This window comes from Chiloscyllium plagiosum, unplaced genomic scaffold (genome assembly GCF_037043375.1).
Source record: "Chiloscyllium plagiosum isolate Xiang-an unplaced genomic scaffold, Cpla_swu_hap1 HiC_scaffold_8, whole genome shotgun sequence".
In the NCBI taxonomy this organism is placed as follows: domain Eukaryota; kingdom Metazoa; phylum Chordata; class Chondrichthyes; order Orectolobiformes; family Hemiscylliidae; genus Chiloscyllium; species Chiloscyllium plagiosum.
In genome coordinates this window covers 4,534,541-4,556,060 of record NW_028270146.1, presented here as the reverse complement: position 1 = coordinate 4,556,060, position 21,520 = coordinate 4,534,541, and the positions used below count along the sequence as shown (strand labels likewise).

The 21,520-nt window shown below is 43.5% G+C and overlaps 1 protein-coding gene and 1 long non-coding RNA gene across 3 annotated transcripts in view; one reads left to right on the top strand and one right to left on the bottom strand.

Annotated features, from left to right (window-relative positions):
- ttll5 (tubulin tyrosine ligase-like family, member 5) overlaps window positions 1–21,520 on the top strand; it is a 451,975-nt gene that overhangs the window by 70,578 nt on the left and 359,877 nt on the right. For both annotated transcript variants that reach the window (XM_087989544.1, XM_087989543.1), the window contains exons 10-12: window positions 7,498–7,599; window positions 14,905–14,996; window positions 17,280–17,387. In XM_087989544.1, the coding sequence (XP_087845670.1) occupies window positions 7,498–7,599; window positions 14,905–14,996; window positions 17,280–17,387 (302 nt within the window). The remainder of the gene's footprint in view (window positions 1–7,497; window positions 7,600–14,904; window positions 14,997–17,279; window positions 17,388–21,520) is intronic.
- Window positions 1–21,520, bottom strand: part of LOC148149333 (uncharacterized) — an 86,267-nt gene that overhangs the window by 14,154 nt on the left and 50,593 nt on the right. The gene's annotated exons all lie outside the window — the stretch shown is intronic.

Genomic DNA, 21,520 nt, shown 5'->3' with positions numbered 1-21,520 from the left:
TTTCCCTGCCGTGTGACTCTGAGTCTGTGTGAGAAAGTTACTCCTCAAGTCCCTTTTAAATCTTTCCCTTCTCACCTTAAACCAATGGCCTCTAGTTTTGGACTCGCTTATCCTGGGAAAAAGACCTTGGCTCGTCACCTTATCCATGCCACTCATGATTTCATAAACCCCTATAAAATAACCCCTCATCTGATGGTTGTAGTTTGTTACACACTGTCTTTTGGTGAATATATTGTCATGTACCTTACACGAATGGGCCACTTGATGGCGACTACACTCAAATTTTGCCTTGGTTTGATTCAAATCAGTTTTTTTTTGCATACTCTCTTTCTTGTTGTTAATTTTCATTTCAAGAAGTTTTCTGAGCACATGACTGCAAAAGTGGAATTTTTTTTTTGTGGAACAATCTGGAAAAACATTTTGCCAAGGGTTTTGAACTTGGTCTGCTGAGAGCAGTTTGTAAAGGCTGCTGAACGTTCGAGGGTAGTGTGTGGATTTTCCTTACATCAGCATACTGTCCTATTGTAGGAAACCTCACTCACCATCCACATGTTGTCTGCTGAGGACCTTGATTGACGAGAATTGATGTAACAGTTTCCATGGATATTTGACACTGAGAGTTCTTGGAATCCCCCCTCTCTGTTCAAGTAGACAGACTGTATATTTGTAAAGATAATGAATGACTCCGGCCTTCAATGTTTGATTGCATTAAAAGTATTTAATGCATTTTAAATGATTCAACATAGATTCACAGAGCTCGGTGCCCTGCCAAACATTCCCCCTCATTCAACAAAGTCAGAAAATAGATATACTGTTCATTTATCTTGTGCATTGTTACATCAGAACATAGGAAGATTGGAGTAGGCCATTCAGTGCCTCAAGCCTGTTCTACCATTCAATGCGATCATGGTTGAGTTGTGGTCTAACTCTGCATCCCTTAATACCTTTGTTTAACAAAAGTGTATCTATCTCATTGTTGTGTTTGGCAGCATTTGAGAACAGCATGATTCAATGTAACCATGCTTCAAAAGTAATTGATTAAAAGAAGGAACTTGCATTTCAATTGCATGCCCTCAGTGCCCTGCAATGCTCCACATCTTGTAGTGTGGTTGGATTGCAGTTATTTTCTGCTATACTGGAGTATCGGCCTAGATTGAGAGACCAAGATACAGAGCAGGACAGGAACCTATAACTTTCAGTCTGGAGATGCTGCAGTCACAGTCGAGGTGTTACCTGTAAGTTTCATGGTTGAGAGAGATAGTGCTGTTTATAGCTGTGAGAGTAATAGGAGGAGGAATAGGTTATAGCTGCTCCTTGAACCTGCTCTGCCATTCAGTCAGGTCACGGCTAATCATTTGCCTAAACCTCACCTGACCCACACTATCGCATATTCCTTTTTCTCCTTAAAAATGCAAATGTACAAACTGATGAATGAGGAGTAGGACAGGGTCATTTGGCCTTTCAGGCTCGCTCGACCATTCACGGAGATCAAGGCTAAGCTAACTGTGCTTTCTCACTTACCAGTGATAAGCATTGACTCCCTTGTCGGGCAGAAAAACTATCTATGTCTACCTTAAAAATATTCAGTGGACCAGCTTTTGTCACTTTGGGGAAGAGTCCAAAAGACTCACTCACTGCTCTTCTGAGAGAAGATAATCCTCCAAGTCCAATTTTCTCAGAATATGCAGAATGTCAATCCTGTCTTAATTGCTATTTGAGCCTGTACTCGCTCTTCTAGACCTCACTGATCTCATTCCTGTTTATATTTAATGGGCTGCCATTGTCTCTTGCTTGAGGCTAGTTGTGAAAAACCAAAGCATTTTCGCAGCACTTTTGAGGGGGTATAGTGATGGTACAAAAGCTGACCAGAGCTGAGTGGGACTACGTGAGCAACAGGACCAAAATCTAGTTACATAAATAGTAATGATGGAAGATCAGAAAGTGTTAGAGAAACTCAACAGGTCTGGCAGCAAATCTGGTGAGGAAACAGAATTAACATTTTGAGTCTGGTGGCCCTATATTTTATTTTAAATAGTAATGATGTTGACCACTAGGTGGCAGCTCAGTTCAGGTTCATGGGTGCCAATTGGCCAGCTATTTGTTTGCAGTAATTCACCCGAAGAGCAGGGTTTAGGGTGCACTCAGACAGTTTTTCTGGAATGTCAGGGCAGTGACAGTCCCAAGGAGTGTATGCAGGCACTCAGGACTTTAAAATGCAAAATAAGCTTTTGATATCACCTTGGCTGGACAGTGACTTTGAGCTGATTTTTCTCGTTAGTTGACAAGTACTTTGTATCACATTTCAGTTCTCCTGCCTATCCATTCCTGTGTATCCACTGTATTTCTGTTTGTTTCCCTTGTTCGTTGTGTGCCCTGACTGTTTAACAGATAAATTTGGTCAAACAAGACTGATCCAAGCTGCACAGCGTCGGCTGTGTCAGATCCCTGTGTGCCTCGATTTGCAATGAAAAGCATTGCATATGCTGCTCAATTCTTGGTCCCTGGAGCTATCTGCTCTCAGGAATTTGACTAGTCTGCTTCCATCCCCTGAAGTTTATCTCCCCTTCTCCATTTCCTCCGTATTCTCTCTCTGTGCACATTGGGTTTTCCGTACTTTAAACAGGAGTACGAGTAAACAATCCAGTTTCTCGAGCCTCCTCCTCTGTTTGGTAGAATCGTGGCTGAGCCTTTACATCAGCTGCAATTTCCCACGCTCACCATATAAATTGATTGCCTCAGTTCCCAAATCTATTTCTCTGGCTTTGAATATGCTAAATGGTTGAGCATCTGCAGAAATCTAGAATAGAGTATTCCAAAACTTTACAACCCTCTGAGAGCAGAAATTTCTCTTCCCAGCTCTGCGTCTGAGAATGTGACACCTGTTCCAGACTCTTCAACCATGGGAAAACAGATTCTGAGCATCAGCCCAGAGTCTCAGAAGGAGACCATTCAGCCTGTTGTTTCTGCCAGCTCTCTGAAGGAGCTATTTACTCCCCTGCCTTTTCTCTTTTGGCCTGCACATTTCATTTTTTCAGATAGTGACAAAATTCCCTCTTGAATGTTTTGATGAAATAGTTTCTCTTGATCTAACTGGTCTAGGTCCCTTATGATTTTGAGCTCCTCTACCAAATCTCCTCTATCTTCTCTTTTCCAATGAGAACAACACCACCTTTTCCAACTTGTGTATATAATTGAAGTTTTTCATCCTGGGAATGTTCTCATGAAACTTTCTGTACCTCTGTAATATCTTCACATTTTTCTTAAAATGTGACACCCAGAATTGGATGCAATGCTACAGTTGCTGCTGACCTACAAATTCAATTTCTCTATTTTGTTCTTTTACTGTCCGCTTGTATTATTAAACCCCATGAGTTTGTAAGCTTCATTAACTGATTTCACAGGGGAGGAAGTGGCGTAGTAGTAATGTCAAGGGACTAGCCATCCGGAACAACAGGCCAGTGTTCTGGCAACATGGATTCAAATCCCACCATAGCTGAAATTGTTACCAAGATAAATTTGAATTAAAAATAAATCTGGAATAAAGGACTGACCTAATGGTTGCCAGCTCTCTGAAGGAGCTGCTGTCGATTGTCATAAAATCCCATCTAGTTTACTAAGGACTTGTCAGGAAGCCGTTCTGGCATCTTGAGCTGGTCCAGTCTAAACGTGACTTCAACAAATTGGTTGACTCTTAACTCCTCTCTGGGCACTAAGGCATGGGCAATAAATAAGCAACCCTAATGCTATCATGTCCTCTGAATGAATAAAGCAAAACCTTTTCTGCTACTTTCAACGATGGAATGTACACAAATATCCAGGTGCTTCTGCTCCTGATGTTCTTACCAAAATAAATGACTTCATCACTGTGCTCTGCATTAAATTTCATCTGCCACTGACCACCATCAGTGTTCTGATAAGAGTGGTGCTGGAAAAGCACAGCGGGTCAGGCAGCATCCGAGGAGCAGGAAAGTCGACATTTCAGGTAAAAACCCTTCATCAGGAATAGAGGCAGGAAGCCTCCAGGGTGGAGACATAAATGGGGAGAGGAAGGTGGGGCTGGGGAGAAGGTTGCAAAGAGTACATATAGGTGAATCGGGGTGGGGATGCAGGTGATAGGTCAGAGGGGAGGGTGGAGTGGATAGGTGGGAAGGGAGATTGGCATGAGGACAGTGCTGGGCTGGAAGGTTGGAACTGGGGTAAGGTGGGGGAAGGGGAAATGAGGAAACTGGTGAAGTCCAGAGTGGGAGGGGGGAGTTGAAATGTTGGGCCACGGGGCATTGGGGTTGATTGATGCGGGTGTCCTGGAGATATTCCTCTGTGAGGAGGCGTCCAGTCTCCCCAATGTAGAGGAGACCGCATCGGGATCAGTGGATACAATAAATGACGTTGGTGGATGTGTAGGTGAAACTTTGATAGATGTGGAAGGCTCCCCCTCCCATTCTGCTGAGGACATGCAGGTCCTGGGCCTCCTCCACCGCCACTCCCTCACCACCTGACGTCTGGAGGAAGAACGCCTCATCTTCCACCTCGTAACACTTCAACAATAGGGCATCATTGTGGACTTCACCAGTTTCCTCATTTCCCCTTCCCCCACCTCACCCCAGTACCAACCTTCCAGCCCAGCACTGTCCTCATGACCTGTCCTACCTGCCAATCTCCCTTCCCACCCATCCGTTCCACTCTTCCCTCTGACCTATCACCTCCATCTCCACCCCAATTCACCTATTGTAGTCTTTGCTACCTTCTTCCCAGCCCCACCCTCCCCATTTATCTCTCCAACCTGGAGGCTCCCTGCCTTTATTCCTGATGAAGGGCTTTTGCCCAAAATGTTGATTTTCCTGCTCCTCGGATGCTGCCTGACCTGCTGTGCTGTTCCAGCACCTCTCTGATCCAAACTCTGGTTTCCAACACCTGCAGTCCTCACTTCTGCCTACTATCAGTGTTCCATCAGCATGTCTGTGTCCTTTTGAATTTCTATACTAACATTCACACATTTTACAGTGCTTCCAGGATTCATATCTGCATGTTTTAAAATTGTGCAGTGTACATGAAGATCTAAGTTATGAGTATTGGGAAGAACAAGGATCCTGAACAGGGATGGGATTAATATCAGAAGAATACAAAATGGTGATAACATAGTGTCCAACAATAAGACTTCAAGAGCGGAAGCTCTAAAAAAACTGCAGAGGGACTGTGTGTGTAGATCAAATTGTACATAAGGAATTATTGCACATAGTTGGATTGATTTCAGCAACATTACTTTAGGCAACTTAATACAGTTGGAAACAGAAACAGAAATTGCTGGAAAAGCTCAGCAGGTCTGGCAGCATTTGTGGAGAGAAATCAGAGTTAACCTTTCGGGTTGAGTGACTCTTCTTCAGAACTGTGGCTTGTAAAATAACTGGAGGTTAGACCCCAGTATATACAACAAAACAGGCCCAAACACTAGCACAAAATGTTGCTCCCGTGTGAAAAGCATCCATTTGTTGTTGCTGTTTACTATCACTCACCCATTTTTTTTTCATTTTTGTTTTTTTCAAAGTCAGGTTGCTGTAGACATTTTCATTCTATGAGTTCTAACTTTGCTCAAAAATCTGTTGAGTCGCACTTTATCAAATGTCAATGTAATACCATGCACACAACATTGACTGCATGACCTTGTTCAAGGTTTCTTGGAATTTCATACTTTTTAATGAGATCACCTCTTAATTTTCTTGAATTTGGAGAATGTAGATATATTTCACTCTTGTCTACAGATTGATTTCAGTTTTGCCACTGTTGAACTGAAAAGGTTTTTGCTGATTCATGATAGCAGCGTGTGGGCTAAGATTTGATGGTAGAGAGTTAAAGTTGGGTTTCAGCGTGTATATGTGAAAGCTGTCTGAAAGCATGCAATCAATGAGATTAGTAGATAAGGTACAGGATCTTTCTCTTTGGTGCTGAGTCACACATGCCTGGATTCTGCCCTGTGCTGTGTTAACAGGTTTCAGTCATGCAGCATTTGAATCTATAATTTACTTTGTCTGAAGCCTCTATTTAGTTTTACACTAATTCATTACTAGTATCCAGGAAGGAAGTTTGAAAGTAGAGCTTTTTTAAAATTCACTTGTGGCATGGAGGTATTGCTCATTGGCCAGCATTTATTGTCTGTCCCTAGTTGCCCTTGAGAAGGTGGTGGTGAGCTGCTTTCTTGAACCATTGAAATCCATGTGCTGTAGATAGATCCATAATGCTCTAAGGGAGGGAATTCCAGGATTTTGACCCAGTTATAATTGAAGGAATGCCAATATATTTCCAAGTCAGGATGGTGAGTGACTTGAGGGGACCTTGCAGATATTCTCATGTATCTGCTATCCTTGTCATTATAGATGTAAGTGATTGTGGGTTTGGAAGGTGCTGTCTAAGGATCTTTGTTGAATTTCTGCAGTGCATTTGTAGATAGTACACACTGCTGTTACTGAGTGTCAGTGATGGAGGGAGTGGATGCCTGTGGGAGTACTGCCAGTTGCACCTCAGGAAGGCATAGTCATGTCACTGAGCTAGTACTTCCAAACTGCAGTTTGATGTTTTGGGGTCTTGGATTCTAATCCCACCATGGCAGATGGTGAAATTTGAATTGAAGAATAAAAAACAGAATGAAAAGCTAGCCTAATGACAGTCATATCACCACAGAACCACATCTGGTTCACTAGAATTTGGAATCAGTTTTATTGTCCTGTGCACTTGAATAAGTGCAGTGAAAAGTTTGCAATGTTGCTGCCTATGCTGCCATGTTAGATACAGGATACCTAGGTACAGATACTTAAGTGTTTGTTATAGGTTTTAAAGAATAATAAAGTCCAGCAGAGGAAAACAATGTTTAAAAATTACTCAAAATGCTGTCCTTTTCACCCAGTCTGTGCCAGTACCTAGCTTCCAGACCAGACTGGGCTTCAAATCCCGAGGCCTCGCTTCCAGTCCACAAGGGCCTCGCCTCCCCTGCTACAGCAGCCTCAAGTCCGGGACTCGCCTCCTACCCTGGCCTCTGGCTTGAGATTCTCCTTCTGCACCGGCCTCTGATCCAGGACTCACCCCTGGACTTTCCTCCCACGACAACCTCTGCTAATTTCCTTTAGTGAAAGAAATCTGCTATGCTTACCAGGTCTGATTTATATGTGACTCCAGACCCACAGTGACATCATTGACTCCTAAGCGCCCCTTAATGGATGATTAGGGATGGGCAAAAAATGCTGATCAAGCAATTAGGACCCACATCCCATGAACAAAGAATAATAAAAAAAAACAAATGGGCTGCTTTGTCCTGGATGTTTCAAACTTATTTTATGCTGTGTAAATGATCTCCTACACCTACCAGAGCAGCTGGATGGAGTCAGTTTGTTGGGAACCCTTCCCTTTCTCCCTTATTTGAGCCAGGAACTAGTGGAACAATGTTGTATGCATTTCCTCCACTTCATCAATGTGGGAATGTGACGCCAAATACTGTTTTCTTCTTAAAAGGTTTGCTACTGTGAAGTATGACCGTGCAACAAAGAATATCAAAAACCAGTTCATGCATCTAACCAACTACAGCATCAACAAGAAAAGCCAAGACTATGTCAGGTAATGTCTGAATGTGTATTGCAAAATATTAGATGGGCACAGTGCAGAAGATTTAATCTGTATCTAACCCAATGCTGATTTAGTAGTCACCCATTACTCTAATTCCAGATTCATAGCACATGGACTGCATGCTTCAAGAAGCCAGCTCACTAGCACTTTCTCCAACATGAATAGCCGATAACTGCTGGGCCAGCCAGCAATGACCATGTTCCACATACAATTAAAAGTAAAATTGCCATAATTCTACCTTAACAGTGAAAGGTCTTCCATTTATATTGTTTCCTGACATCAGGGTCAGTGCTGAAAGGACACAGACTCAAAATAATTGGGAGAACACCAAGAAGTAAAATGAGAATATGACATTTTCATTCTCACAGTGAGTTTTTGTGCTTTGGAGTACACTGTACGAAAGGAGGTACCAGCAGATTCGAAAGGAATTTTGAAATGGAATTGGATACTTGAAAAGAACATGTTTGCAGAATTCCAGGAAGGAGCAGAGTAGTGGACTAATCGGATAGCACTGTGAAAGAACAGACATGAGGCGCTGGATGGTTTCCTCTGCTGTATTATCGTCTGATAGTGAATGTGAACACTATCACTCTCTTAGATAATCCTAAAGACATAGATTTATTAAGACAAATTGTGAGGCAGTAACAGCAAAGTACCTGACCCTGTCTGTTGATGTGGGGAAATTACAGTACGTGTTCTGGCTCAGTGGGCAGTGTCTCACCTTGGAGTTAGAAGATCTGAGTTCAAGTCAGGAAGTGAGGAAGGATGTGGCAGGTTACAGCAGGATATAGAGAAGCTGCAGAGCTGGGCAGAAAGGTGGCAAATGGAATTCAATGTAGCTAAGTGTGAGGTGATTCACTTTGGGAAGAAAAACAAAAAGATGGGGTACTGGGCTAATGGTCGGATACTTGGTAGTGTGGATGAGCAGAGGGATCTTGGTGTCCATGTACACAGATCTCTGAAAGTTGCCACCCAGGTAAATAGTGCAGTGAGGAAGGCATATGGCGTACTGGCTTTTATTGGTAGAGGAATTGAGTTCCGGAGTCCAGAGGTCATGATGCAGTTGTATAAGACTCTGGTGCGGCCGCATCTGGAATATTGTGTGCAGTTTTGGTCGCCATACTATAGGAAGGATGTGGAGGCACTGGAACGGGTGCAGAGGAGGTTTACCAGGATGTTGCCTGGTATGGAAGGAAGATCGTATGAGGAAAGATTGAGACACTTGGGGCTGTTTTCATTAGAGAAAAGAAGGTTTAGGGGTGACTTGATTGAGGTGTACAAGATGATTAGGGGGTTAGATAGGGTTGACAGTGTGAACCTTTTCCCGCGTATGGAGTCGGGTATTACAAGGGGGCTTAGCTTTAAATTAAGGGGGGGTAGATATAGGACTGAAGTTAGGGGTAGGTTCTTCACTCAGCGAGTCGTAAGTTCATGGAATGCCCTGCCAGTAGCAGTGGTGGACTCTCCCTCTTTATGGGCATTTAAGCGGGCATTGGATAGGTATATGGAGGATAGTGGGTTAGTATAGGTTAGGTGGGCTTGGATCGGCGCAACATCGAGGGCCAAAGGGCCTGTACTGCGCTGTATTCTTCTCTAAGTCCCATTCCAACAATAACAAGATTCACGCTGACACTTCTTCTGAGACTACAATGTCTTGGATGAGGTATTAAATGGAGGCTTTAGGTATAGATCTTGTGACATGTTTTGAAGAACAGCAAAGCAGTTAGTGTCTTGGCCAATATTTATTTCTCAACTGACACCTTAAACTAGATGGTTCAGTTGTTCATGGTCCTGAATTCTGATCATTTAGTCTGACAAGATGGAAACAGACCCTTTGGTCCAACGCGTCTACTCTCAGCAGACATCCCATTCTGACCTAGTCCCATTTGACAGCACTTGGCTCATATCCCTCTAACCCCTTCCCATTCATATCCCCATCAAGTAGCCTTTTAAATGTTACAATTGTACCTGCCTGCACTATTTCCTCTGGCAACTCATTCCATACAAGCATCACCTTCTGTGTGAAAAGTTACCCCTCAAATCCTTTTTATATCTTTCCCCTCTCACCGTAACCATATGCATTCGAGTTTTGAACTCCCCCATTCTGGGGAAAAGACCTCTATTTACTCTCTCTATGCTCCTCATGATTGTATAAACCTCTATAAGGTCACCCCTCAACCTCCAGCGCTCCAGGGGGAAAGAGCCCAAACCTATTCAGTCTCCCACTTGACCTCAAACCCTCTAGTCCCAGCAACATCCCTGGAAATCTTTTCTGCGTACTCTCAAGTTTAACAACATCTTTCCTATAAAGGGGGGGCTAGAATTGTACACAGTATTGTAAAAGTGGCCTCACCAATGTGCTGTACAGCGTCAACATGACATCCCAATTCATGCACATAGTATTCTGACAATCAACTTGCCTTTAAATGATTCCCACATGCCAGATGTGCATTTATTCTCAAACACCCTCAAATAAGATGTTGACCATTTTACATGTTTCAGAGTTACACAGAACATCACAGCGCAGTAGAGGCCCTTCGGCTCTCAGTGTTGCGCCGCCCTATGAAACTAATCTGAAGCCCATCTAACCTACACTATTCCATTCTCATCCATATGTCTATTCAATGACTGTTTAAATGCCCTTAAAGTTGGTGAGTGTACAACTGTTGCCAGCAGTGTGTTCCACGCCCCTACTACCCTCTGAGTAAAGAAACTACCTCTGACATCTGTCCTATATCTATCACCCCTCAATTTGAAGCTATGCCCCCTTGTGCTAGCCATCACCATCTGAGGAAAAAGGCTTTCACTGTCCACCCCATCTAAACCTCTGATTATCTTATATGTCTCAATTAAGTCACCTCTCAACTTCCTTCTCTCTAATGAAAATAGCCTCTAGTCCCTCAACCTTTCCTTGTAAGACCTTCCCTCCATACCAGGAAACATCTTAGTAAATCTTCTTTGAACCCTTTCTAAAGCTTCCATGTCCTTCTTATAATGCGGTGACCAGAACTGCATGCAATACTCCAAGCACGGCCGCACCAGAGTTTTGTACAGCTGCAGCATGACCTTGTGGTTCTGAAACTCGGTCCCTCTACTAATAAAAGCTAACACACTGTATGTCTTCGTAACAACCTTATCAACCTGGGTGGCAACTTTGAGGGATCTATGTACATGGACACAGAGATCTCTCTGCTCATTTACACTACCAAGAATCTTACCATTCGCCCAGTACTCTGCATTCCTGTTATTCTTTCCAAAGTGAATCACCTCACAATTTTCTGTATTAACCTCCATTTGCCACCTGTCAGCCCAGCTCTGCAGCTTATCTATGTCTCTCTGTTACCTACAACATCTTTTGGCACTGTCCACAACTCCACTAATCTTAGTGTCATTCACAAATTTACTAACCCATCCTTCCATGCCCTCATCCAGGTCATTTATAAAAATGACAAACAACAGTGGCCCCAAAACAGATCCTTGCAGTACACCACTAGTAACTGAACTCCAGGATAAATATTTCCCATCAACCACCACCCTCTGTCTTCATTTAGCTAGCCAATTTCTGATCCAAACCTCTAAATCACACTCAATCCCATGATTCCATATTTTGTGCAGTAGCCTACCATCCAGCCTTACTGAAATCCATACACACCACATCAACTGCTTTACCCTCATTCACCTGTTTGGTCACCATCTCAGAACTCAATATAAGGTTTGTGAAGTACAAACTACCCTTCACAAAATCATGTTGACTATCCCTAATCAACTTATTCCTATCAAGGTAATTATAAATCCTATCTCTTATAACCTTTTCCAACACTTTACCCACAACCGAAGTAAGGCTCACGGCCTATAATTACCAGGGTTGTCTCTACTCCCGTTTTGAACAAGGGAACAGCATTTGCTATCCTCCAGTCTTCTGGTTCTATTCCTGTAAACAATGATGACATAAAGATTAAAGCCAAAGGCTTGGCAATCTTCTCCCTGGCTTCCCAGCCTGGGATAAATCCCATCTGGCCCAGGGGATTTATCTACTTTTACACTTCCCAGAATTTCTAACACCTGTTCCTTGTGAACCTTCTTTCCATTTAAAGCCCCACGTACGTTCGGGACACCACCCACGCCCTCCACCTCCTCCAAGGCTTCCGTTTCCCCGGCCCCCAACGCCTCATCTTCAGCATGGATATCCAATCCCTCTACACCTCCATCCGCCATGACCAGGGCCTCCAAGCCCTCTGTTTCTTCCTCTCCCGATGTCCCCAACAGTACCCTTCCACTGACACTTATTCGTTTGGCTGAATTGGTCCTCACCCTCAACAATTTCTCCTTCCAGTCTCCCACTTCCTCCAGATGAAAGGGGTAGCCATGGGCACCCGTATGGGCCCCAGCTATGCCTGTCCCTTTGTCGGTTATGTAAATTGTCCATCTTCTGGAGTTACACGTGCACCACTCCCCACCTCTTCCTCTGCTACATTGATGACTGCATCGGCGCCACCTCGTGCTCCCGCGGGGAGGTTGAGCAGTTCATCAATTTCACCAACACATTCCACTCCGATCTCAAATTCACCTAGACCATCTCTGACACCTCCCTCTCCTTCCTAGATCTCTCCATCTCCATCTATGATGGCTGATTCAACACTGACATTTTTTACAAACCCACCGACTCCCACAGCTGCCTGGATTACGCCTCTTCCCACCCAACCTTCTGCAAAAATGCTATCCCATATTCCCAATTTCTCTGCCTCTGCCACATCTGCTACCAGGAGGACCACAGAAAACACCACGTGGCCTCCTTCTTTAAAGACTGAACTTTCCCCTCCCACGTGGTTGAAGATGCCCTCCAATGCATCTCATCCACATCCCACACCTCCGCCCACGAAACCCACCCCTCCAACCACATCAAGGACAGACCCCCCCCGCCACCCTCCCCCAGTCCTCACCTTCCACCCCACCAACCTCCGCATAAATTACATCATCTGCTGACATTTCTGCCACCTACAAATGGACACCTCCACCAAGGATATATTTCCCTCCCCACCCCTTTCCCCTTTCCGCAAAGACCGTTCCCTCCGTAACTACCTGGTCAGGTCCACACCACCTAACAACCCACCCTCCCGTCCTGGCACTCTCCCCTGCCACTGCAGGAATTGCAAAACCTGTGCCCACACCTTCCCCCTCACCTCCATCCAAGGCCCCAGAGGAACCTTCCACATCCATCAAAGTTTCACACGTCATTTATTGTATCTGTTGCTCCTGATGCGTTCTCCTCTACACTGGGGAGTCTGGACACCTTCTTGCAGAGCACTTTAGAGAACATCTCCAGGACACCCACACCAATCAACCTCAACGCTCTGTGGCCAAACATTTCAACTCCTCCTCCCACTCTGCAGAGGACATGTATGTCCTGGGCCTCTTCCCATCTCCACCCTCTCACCACCTGACGCCTGGAGGAAGAACGCCTCATCTTCTGCCTTGGGACCCTTCAACCCCAGGGCATCAATGTGGATTTCACCAGTTTACTCATTTCCCCTCCCTCCACACTTTACCAGAGCTCCAACCTTCCAGCTCAGCACCGTCCTCATGACCTGTCCCACCTGTCAATCTTCCTTCCCACCTATCTGCTCCACCCTCCTCTCCGCCCTATCACCTTTACCTGCACTCCATCCACCTACTGCACTCTTAGCTACCTTCTCCCCAGACCCACTCCCCTCCCATTTATCTCCACCCCTGATGAAGGGCTCTAACCTGAAATATTGATTCTCCTGCTCCTCTGATCTGCTGTGCTTTTCCAGCAACAATCTTGACTCTGATCTCCAACGTCTGCAGACATCACTTTCTCCCTCTCAATTCCATCTAATTCAGTAGCCTGTTTCTCAGTATTCTCTTCAACAAAATTGTCTTTTTCCAGAGTGAATTCTGACGAAAAATATTAATTTAGCGCTACTCCTATCTCTTCTGACTCCACACACAACTTCCCATGACTGTCCTTGACTGGCCCTAATCTTACTCTAGTCATTCTTTTATCCCTTATGCACCTACAGAAAGCTTTAGGGTTTTCACTGATCCTATCCACCATCGACTTTTCATGTCCTCTCCTGGTTCTTCTTAATGCACTCTTTAGTTCTTTCCTGGCTAACTTGTAACTCTCAAGTGCCCTAATTGAACTTTCACATCTCATCCTAACATAAGCCGCCTTCTTTCTCTTGACAAGAGATTCAACTTCCTTAGTAAACCACATCTCCTGCGCTTGATCACTTCCTTCCTGCCTGACAGGGACATACTTATCAAGGACCCACAGTAGCTGTTCCTTGAATAAGCTTCACATTTATATTATGCCCATCACCTGCAGCTTCTTTCCCCATCCTATGCATCCTAAATCTTGCCTAATGTATCATAATTGCCTTTCCCCCAGCTGTTATTCTTGCTCTGTGGTATATACCTATCCCTTCCCATCACTAAAGTAAACATAACTGAATTGCAGTCACTATCACCAAAATGGTCACCTACTTCCAAATCTAACACCTGGCTGGGTTCATTACCCAGTACCAAATCTAATGTGGCCTCGCGCCTTGTTGGCCTGTCTACATACAGTGTCAGGAAGCCCCCCTGCACACATTGGACAAAAACTGACCCATCTAAAGAACTTGAACTATAGTATTCCCAGTCAATATTTGGAAAGTTAAAGACCCCATAACAACTACCCCGCACTCTCGCTCCTATTGAGAACCATCTTTGCTATCCTTTCCTCTACATCTCTGGATTGCAGTTGACCACACAGGTGAAGACTATTTATTCCATCACACTCTCTGTCTTCATAAGAGTCCCACCATTCCAGTCTTGAATTTATGAAAAAAACTACAGAAGTAAGGGTGGCACGATGGCTCAATGGTTAGCACTGTTGCCTCACAGCCCAGGGACATGCGTTCAATTCCAGCCTCAGGTGACTGTCTGTGTGGAGTTTGCACATTCTCCCTATGTCTGCATGGGTTTCCTCTGGGTGCTCTGGTTTCCTCCCACAGTCCAAAAATGTGCAGGTTAGGTGGATTGACCATAGTGTGTTCAGGGATGTGTAGGCAAGGTGCATTAGTCAGGGAAAGTGTAGAGTAATAGGGCAGGGAAATGGGTCTATGTGGGATAGTCTTTGGAGGGTCGGTGTGGACTTATTGGGCCATATAGCCTGTCCCCTCATGTCGGGATTCTATGAAGTAAATGTTCTGTTTTCTGATTAGAGGGCAATTTAAACCGTCTCAGAGTGTGAGTAGTATAATCAGTGCCCCCTGGTGTTATCTCTTCCAGCTGTGATGATCCAGATGTGGAGGATTATGGGAATAAGTGGAGCATGAGTGCTATGCTGCGGTACCTGAAACAGGAAGGAATGGACACAGTTGGTAAGTGGTATCTGTTCCATGCTCTTTAGCTCAGTTACATGGTTTATGGAAGAGCTTTTACAATTCTATCCTCTGGTTGTCGCCACTTTGTCTTTCTTGATTGATGGGATCTGAGTTTGAAGATCTACCCATCCTATCCTTTAACTAGAGAACCAACCTGTATATTTGTGGTTTTGAGACATGATCTCATAGAATTTACAAAATTCTTAAAGAAGACAGAGTGGATGCAGAAACAATATTTCTGTGTGGTGTAGAACCTTTGGTCAGTTCTGAATAAAAGCTATCCAAGATTAAGATGAGAACAAACCTCTTCATTCAGGAGATGGTAAATCTTTCGAATTCTCCACCCCAGAGGGTTTGGGAAGATCAGTCGTTAAGTAAGTTCAAGACTGAGAATGATAGATTTCTAGGTGCTAATTATATCAAGCATTTAGAACTAGAACGGGAATATAGCAATCGGGTAGAATCATCTAGAATGGCCTACTGTTGTGTTTGTGTTTCTTTATTTTCAAGACCTTCCAAAGTTCCTTTGCACCCAATTATTACTAATGGATTATTATATTAACTGTTGTAATGTATTTAACAAATCATACGCAGCAGGGTCCCACAAACAACAATGTGACCGTTATGGGGAGTGGTAGCAGGGTCAGTGGACTAGTAATCCTGATGCCCACTCTAAATAGTTGGAGACATGGGTTCAAGTGCTTTCATGACAATTTGGGAGCTTTCAACTAAATTAATAAATGCAAATTTGAGTAAGTGTGGCATCAAAGAGCCCCCAATAAAACTGAACTCGAAGGAAATGAAGGGCTAAATTTCTGCAGTGGCTGGCACAAGAGAATATGTTGTTGGAGATCAGTTATCTCAGTCTCAGGACATGCTTAAAGGAGTTCCTCAGAGTAAGTGTCCAAGGTCCAACCCTCTTCAGCTACTTCATAAATGATGTTCAAAAATCACACAACACCAGGTTATAGCGACCCCAATTAGATCACTTCTCATCATTCTAAACTCTGAGAATAATCCTAAACTGCTGAATCTCTCCTCAAGACAAGCCTTCCATAACTGGAATTACTCTACTGACCTTCTCTGAACTGTGCCAATGAAATTTCATCCATCCTCATGTAAGGGGACCAACTTTGTATGCAGTACTGCAGGTGCAGTCTCACTACAGTTGTAGCACTTCCCTATTTTTATACTCCATTCCTTTAACAACAAATGCCAACATTCTATTTGTCTTTATTACCTGCTGTACCTGCACTCTAACTTTCTGCAATTCATGTACGAGGATACCTAGATCCCACCGAACTGGAGCACTCTGAAGTTTCTTTTCATTTAGATAATATACTACCTTTCTATTTCTCAAACCCACAATGAACAACTTCATACTTATCCGCATTCAACTTCATTTGCCAAATTTTGGCCCATTCACCTAACCTCTCCATATCCATTTGTAAATTGCTTATTTCTTCGTTGCACTTTACTGTCCCACCTGCTTTAGTGTCATCTGCAAACTTGGTTATAATACATTCTAACCCTGACATCCAAGTTATTAATTTACATTGTGAATAGATTGGAAGGTTGCCCAGCCATTGTTGATGGGAGAAACTTTGAATTTGGAAGCCAGGCTAAGTCCCTATTTTCTGACTATCAGAGGGTATTGAAGTTAGCAGCTGGTTGAAGGATCTGATCATTGACTTGCCCTTTACATTGGAGCTGAGAGGCTGTGTACGCACCAACTCTGCTTGGATGATGCTACACACTGTGCTTGAGAGTTCTGCATAAACCAAAAAAGCTCAGAATAAAACTTTCCAGGATGGATATTAATTGGCAAATTGCTTGGGTTTGTTGAAGTGTGCAGCTGGATAACTGACTGGAGCTAGGATTAGGTCCTTACAAAGCAGAGAGTGAAAACCTCAAATAAAAAGTTAGTCAGGTGGTTATGAAACTCCTAGATTGTTTAAAAAACCCATCTGGTTCACTAATGTCCTTCAGGGGAAGAGATCTGACGTCTTTACCTTGTCTGGCATAAATGTGACTCTGGACAAATGTCAATGTGGTTGATTCATGAATTTCTTCTGCGATAGTTCAGCGAGCAACCCAATTGTATTGGGATGCATAATACTTCTTGCCATGTCCCATGGATGAATTTTAATGTGTTCAGATTTGTGTCTTATCTGGTGCTGCAGTAATAATATTTCTAGTATGTTTTAATTGTGGAACTTGGTAGTGTGTGGTTAACCTTTGGAGAGAGGTTGTTTACAATGGGCCTTCTTCTTCCTGCAGCTTTGATGGCTCAGATCGAGGACCTTATCATTAAAGCACTGATTGCAGCCGAGCTTCACATTGCCTCTGCTTCCAAAATGTTTGTGCCCCACAGAGGCAACTGCTTTGGTAAGTTTACTTTCTTGTGAATGTGGACTGTAAATTTACAATGATTCTTGTGGTTTTGTGGGTTTTCACCAGAATTCTCTTACTTAAGAATAAGAACATCCATGAGTTTTACCAGGATTTCTGGGGGAAGTGGTCGAAGTTGGGACAATTGCAACATTTAAGAGGCATTAGGATAGGTATATGAATAGGAAGGGTTTGGAGGGATAAGGGCCCGGGTGCTGGCAGGTGGGACTAGATTGGGTTGGGATATGTGGTTGGCATGGACGGGTTGGACCGAAGGGTCTGTTTCCATGCTGTACATCTCTATGACTCTGTGATGGCCTAATGTTAGACTATTATTAAACTATTAATGCGGAGACCCAGGTAATGTTCTGGGGACCTGGGTTGAAATCCTGCCATGGCCGAAATTCAATGAAAATCAGGAATTACCAGTTTAATGATGATTGTCAGGAAAATCCCCATTTGGTTCACTAATGTCCTTTAGGGCAGGAAGCTGCCATCCTTACCTGGTCTGGCCTACATGTGACTCCAGACAGACAGCAATATGAATGACTTTTAACTGCCCTCTGGGCAATTAGGGATGGGCAATGAATTCTGGCCTAACCAATGATGCCCTCATTCTATAAATGAATTTTTTAAAATGTTAGGTTATAGGAGATGGCCATTTGCCCAATTGAATCTGTGCAGATTCCTTCAAAGAGCTATCCATTTAATTATTCCTAGTTTCTTGCTCTTTCCATGTAATTTCTTTCTTTTTCAGATGTATATATAATTTATAGGTAATAAAAGTTATGATATAGTAAGGCAGAGTCATCTGGTTTTGTAAAAGGGGTATTAAAATAGCTGCTATAAACATGATTATTACTACTCTGTCTCCCTGTGTCTCAGTGGTGCTGTGTCTCAGCGTCACACCCACACACTATCTCTCTATTGCTCACCCTCTCTCACTCTGTTGTCTTTTGTTCTCTGTTCATGGCTGTGTGTCTCTTGTCCTTGTGATCGTGCTCTGTCTCTTGCTGTCTCAATTATCTTCTCTGCCTCGCATTCTTTATTGCACTGTCTCTTGGTAGGCCTTGCTTGCTGCGTCTATCTGTATGTGGTGTTGCTCAGTCTGTGTTTGTGTGTTTGCATGTCATTTGCTTTGAGTGTGTGTTGCTCACTCTGTTTGTAAGACAAATGCTCTCTTTCCTTTTCCCTCTCTCTTTCTGAGCCAATTGTCCTCCCTCTCACTCTGTGAAATAAGGCATCACCTTTCAACAGGTAGTCGATAATGTTACAAGAAGTGAAGCCTGGCCATGAAGAGTCAGTGTGGAGAAGGACTTACTCCAAGATGATCATCAGGGATTTCTTTCTGTTCTCTGTGTAATGTACTTAGAGATGAACATGGAACAGGTCTTAGCAACCCAGGCTACTTATCCAACTAAGTGAGTTTTGAGAAGATTTGTAGCTCAAGTTGAGGTTTGGAAGTAGGTTTGCTCGCTGAGCTTGAAGGTTCATTTCTAGATGTTTCATCACCACACTAGGTAACATCTTCAGTGGGCCTCAGGTGAAGCACTGCTGAAAAATCCTGCTTTCTATTTATATGTTTTTTTGGGTTGGTGATGTCATTTCCAGTGGTAATGTTATTTCGTGTGGTGAAGTCACTTCCTGTTCCTTTTCTCACGGAGTGGTAGATGTGGTCTAACTTGACGTGTGTGTTGATAGAGTTCCGATTGGAATGCCATGCTTCTAGGAATTCTCGTGTGTGTCTGACAAACCAAACAAAGACATTCATGCGAATTCCTAGAAGCATGGCATTCCAACCGGAACTCTATCAACACACACATTGAGTTAGACCCCATCTACCACCCCCTGAGAAAAGGAACAGGAAGTTACTTCATCACAGGAAATAACATCACCACAGGAAATGACATCTCCAACCCAAACATATAAATAGAAAGCAGGGTTTTTCAGAAGTGTTTCGCCTGAAGCCCACTGAAGATGTTACCTAGTGTGGTGACGAAACATCTAAAAATGAACCTTATCCAACTAAGCACATTTAGATGGTGGTAGCAAACACTTTGAATTAATGACAATCATATCTGGCAGATGCATAAAGTGTAAAATAAGGGTGCAAAGCAGTTCTGAGGATAAATCAGAATGAAAGTAAATGAGAGGAAACAGAAATGGAGCTGAAATGAGATATAGAAAGGAAGCCAAAGGAAGACTGACTATCTTGGGCGAAGACCTGTAAACCATAGGGGACAAACTGACTGACAGAACATGCATGGACAGGTCTTCATGGAAAACTCCAGCAGTAAGCAAAACGAGCAGGATTCAGCACAGGCAAGCCAAGCACAAGGGCAGCTAGCAGGTGGTAATAGGGGCTAAGTTTCCAATGGCTAGTGAAAATTATTAAATCACAACAAATGGCTCCAAATAGAACTAGTGGGGACTTCAGTATGCAGGTGGACTGAGAAAATCAGGTTGATAGCCTATCTGAAGAAAAGAAATTGTGGAATGTCTATATCATAGCTTTTTAGAGCAGCTTGTGGTAGAGTTCACTAAGAAACAGGCAGTTCTGGATTTGGTGCTGTGTAATGGGACAAACTTGATAAGGCAGCTTAATATGAAAGAATCCCAAGGGGGCAGCGACCATAATATTAAAGAACTCACCCTGCTGTTTGAGAGGGCGAACCTGGAATCGGATGTAATGTATTACAGTTGAGTAAAGGAACTACAAAGACATGAGAGAGGAGCTGGCCAGAGTTGATTGGAAGGGGAGCCAAGGAGGGAAGATGGTAGAACACCAATGGCAGGAGTTTCTGGGGGTAATTCAGTAGAAACAGCAGAGATTCATCGCAAGGAAGAAGAAACATATGAAGGGGAGGATGCGACAATCATGGCCAACAAGGGAAGTCAGGGACAGCATTAAAACAAAAGAATAGGCATACAGTGTGGTGAAGATTAGTGGGAAGCCAGAGGAATTAGGAAGCCTTTAAAAACCAGCAGAGGACAACTAAAAAAGCAGCAAGGGGGAGAAGATGAAATATGAGGGTTCAGAAAGATTTACAAAGATGTTGCCAGGGATGGAGGGGTTGAGCTGTAGGGAGAGGCTGAATAGGGTGCAGCTGTTTTCCCTGGAGTGTTGGAGCCTGAGGTGTGACCTTAGAGATTTAGTGGAAATGTCTGAAAGTGAATAACTCACCCAGACCATATAGACTACATTCCAAAGTTCTGAAGGAGATAGCTGAGGAGATTGTAGAGGCATTGGTTGTAATCTTTCAGGAATCACTGGAATCAGGGAGGGTTTTCGAGGGCTAGGAAGTGCTAATATAGCATCCCTGCTTAAGAAGGGAGGGACGCTGAAAACAGGAAATTGTAGGCTGGTTAGCCTGACCTTGGTTGTTGGTAACATTTTAGAACTCATCACTCAGGATGACATTGTGGAGTACTTTGAAATGCATGTTGAAATAGGGCTGAATCAGCACCGTTTCATCAGCAGAACGTCATGCCTGACAAATCTGTTAGAACTCTTTGAGGTATTGAGTAAGTTAGACAAAGGAGAGCCATTGGACATGATATATTTGGACTTCCAAAAGGCCTTTGATAAGGTGCTGTATAGGAAGCTGCTAAATAAGAAGAGAGTCCAGGTGTCATGGGTAAGGTACTGGCATGGATAGAGGATTGGCTGACTGGCAGAAGGCAGAGAGTAGGGATAAAGGAATCTTTTTCAGGATGGCAGCCGATGACTGGTGGAGTTTTGCAGGTGTCAGTGTTGGAACCACAGCTATTCATTGATGGGGAAAAATCTACACTGTAATGTCTAGCACAAAGTAAGTTGTTAATTATTCCAGGTCAATATCTCACCTCCAGGACAACACTGCAGGAATTCCTCAAAGTAGTGTTCTTGGCCCAACTATCTTCTGCTACTTTATTAATAAACATTCCTCCATCTTAACGTCAGAAATGGGTGGTACGCTATTTATTGCACAATGTTCAGCATCATTCATGACTCCTCAGATACTGAAGTGGTCCATGCCCAAAGGCAAGAAGATCTGGACAATATCTAGGTTTGGACTGAAAAGTTTAAGTGATGTTATCACCCAACAAGTGCCAGGCAATGACCATCTCCAAAAAGAGAGAATCTGACC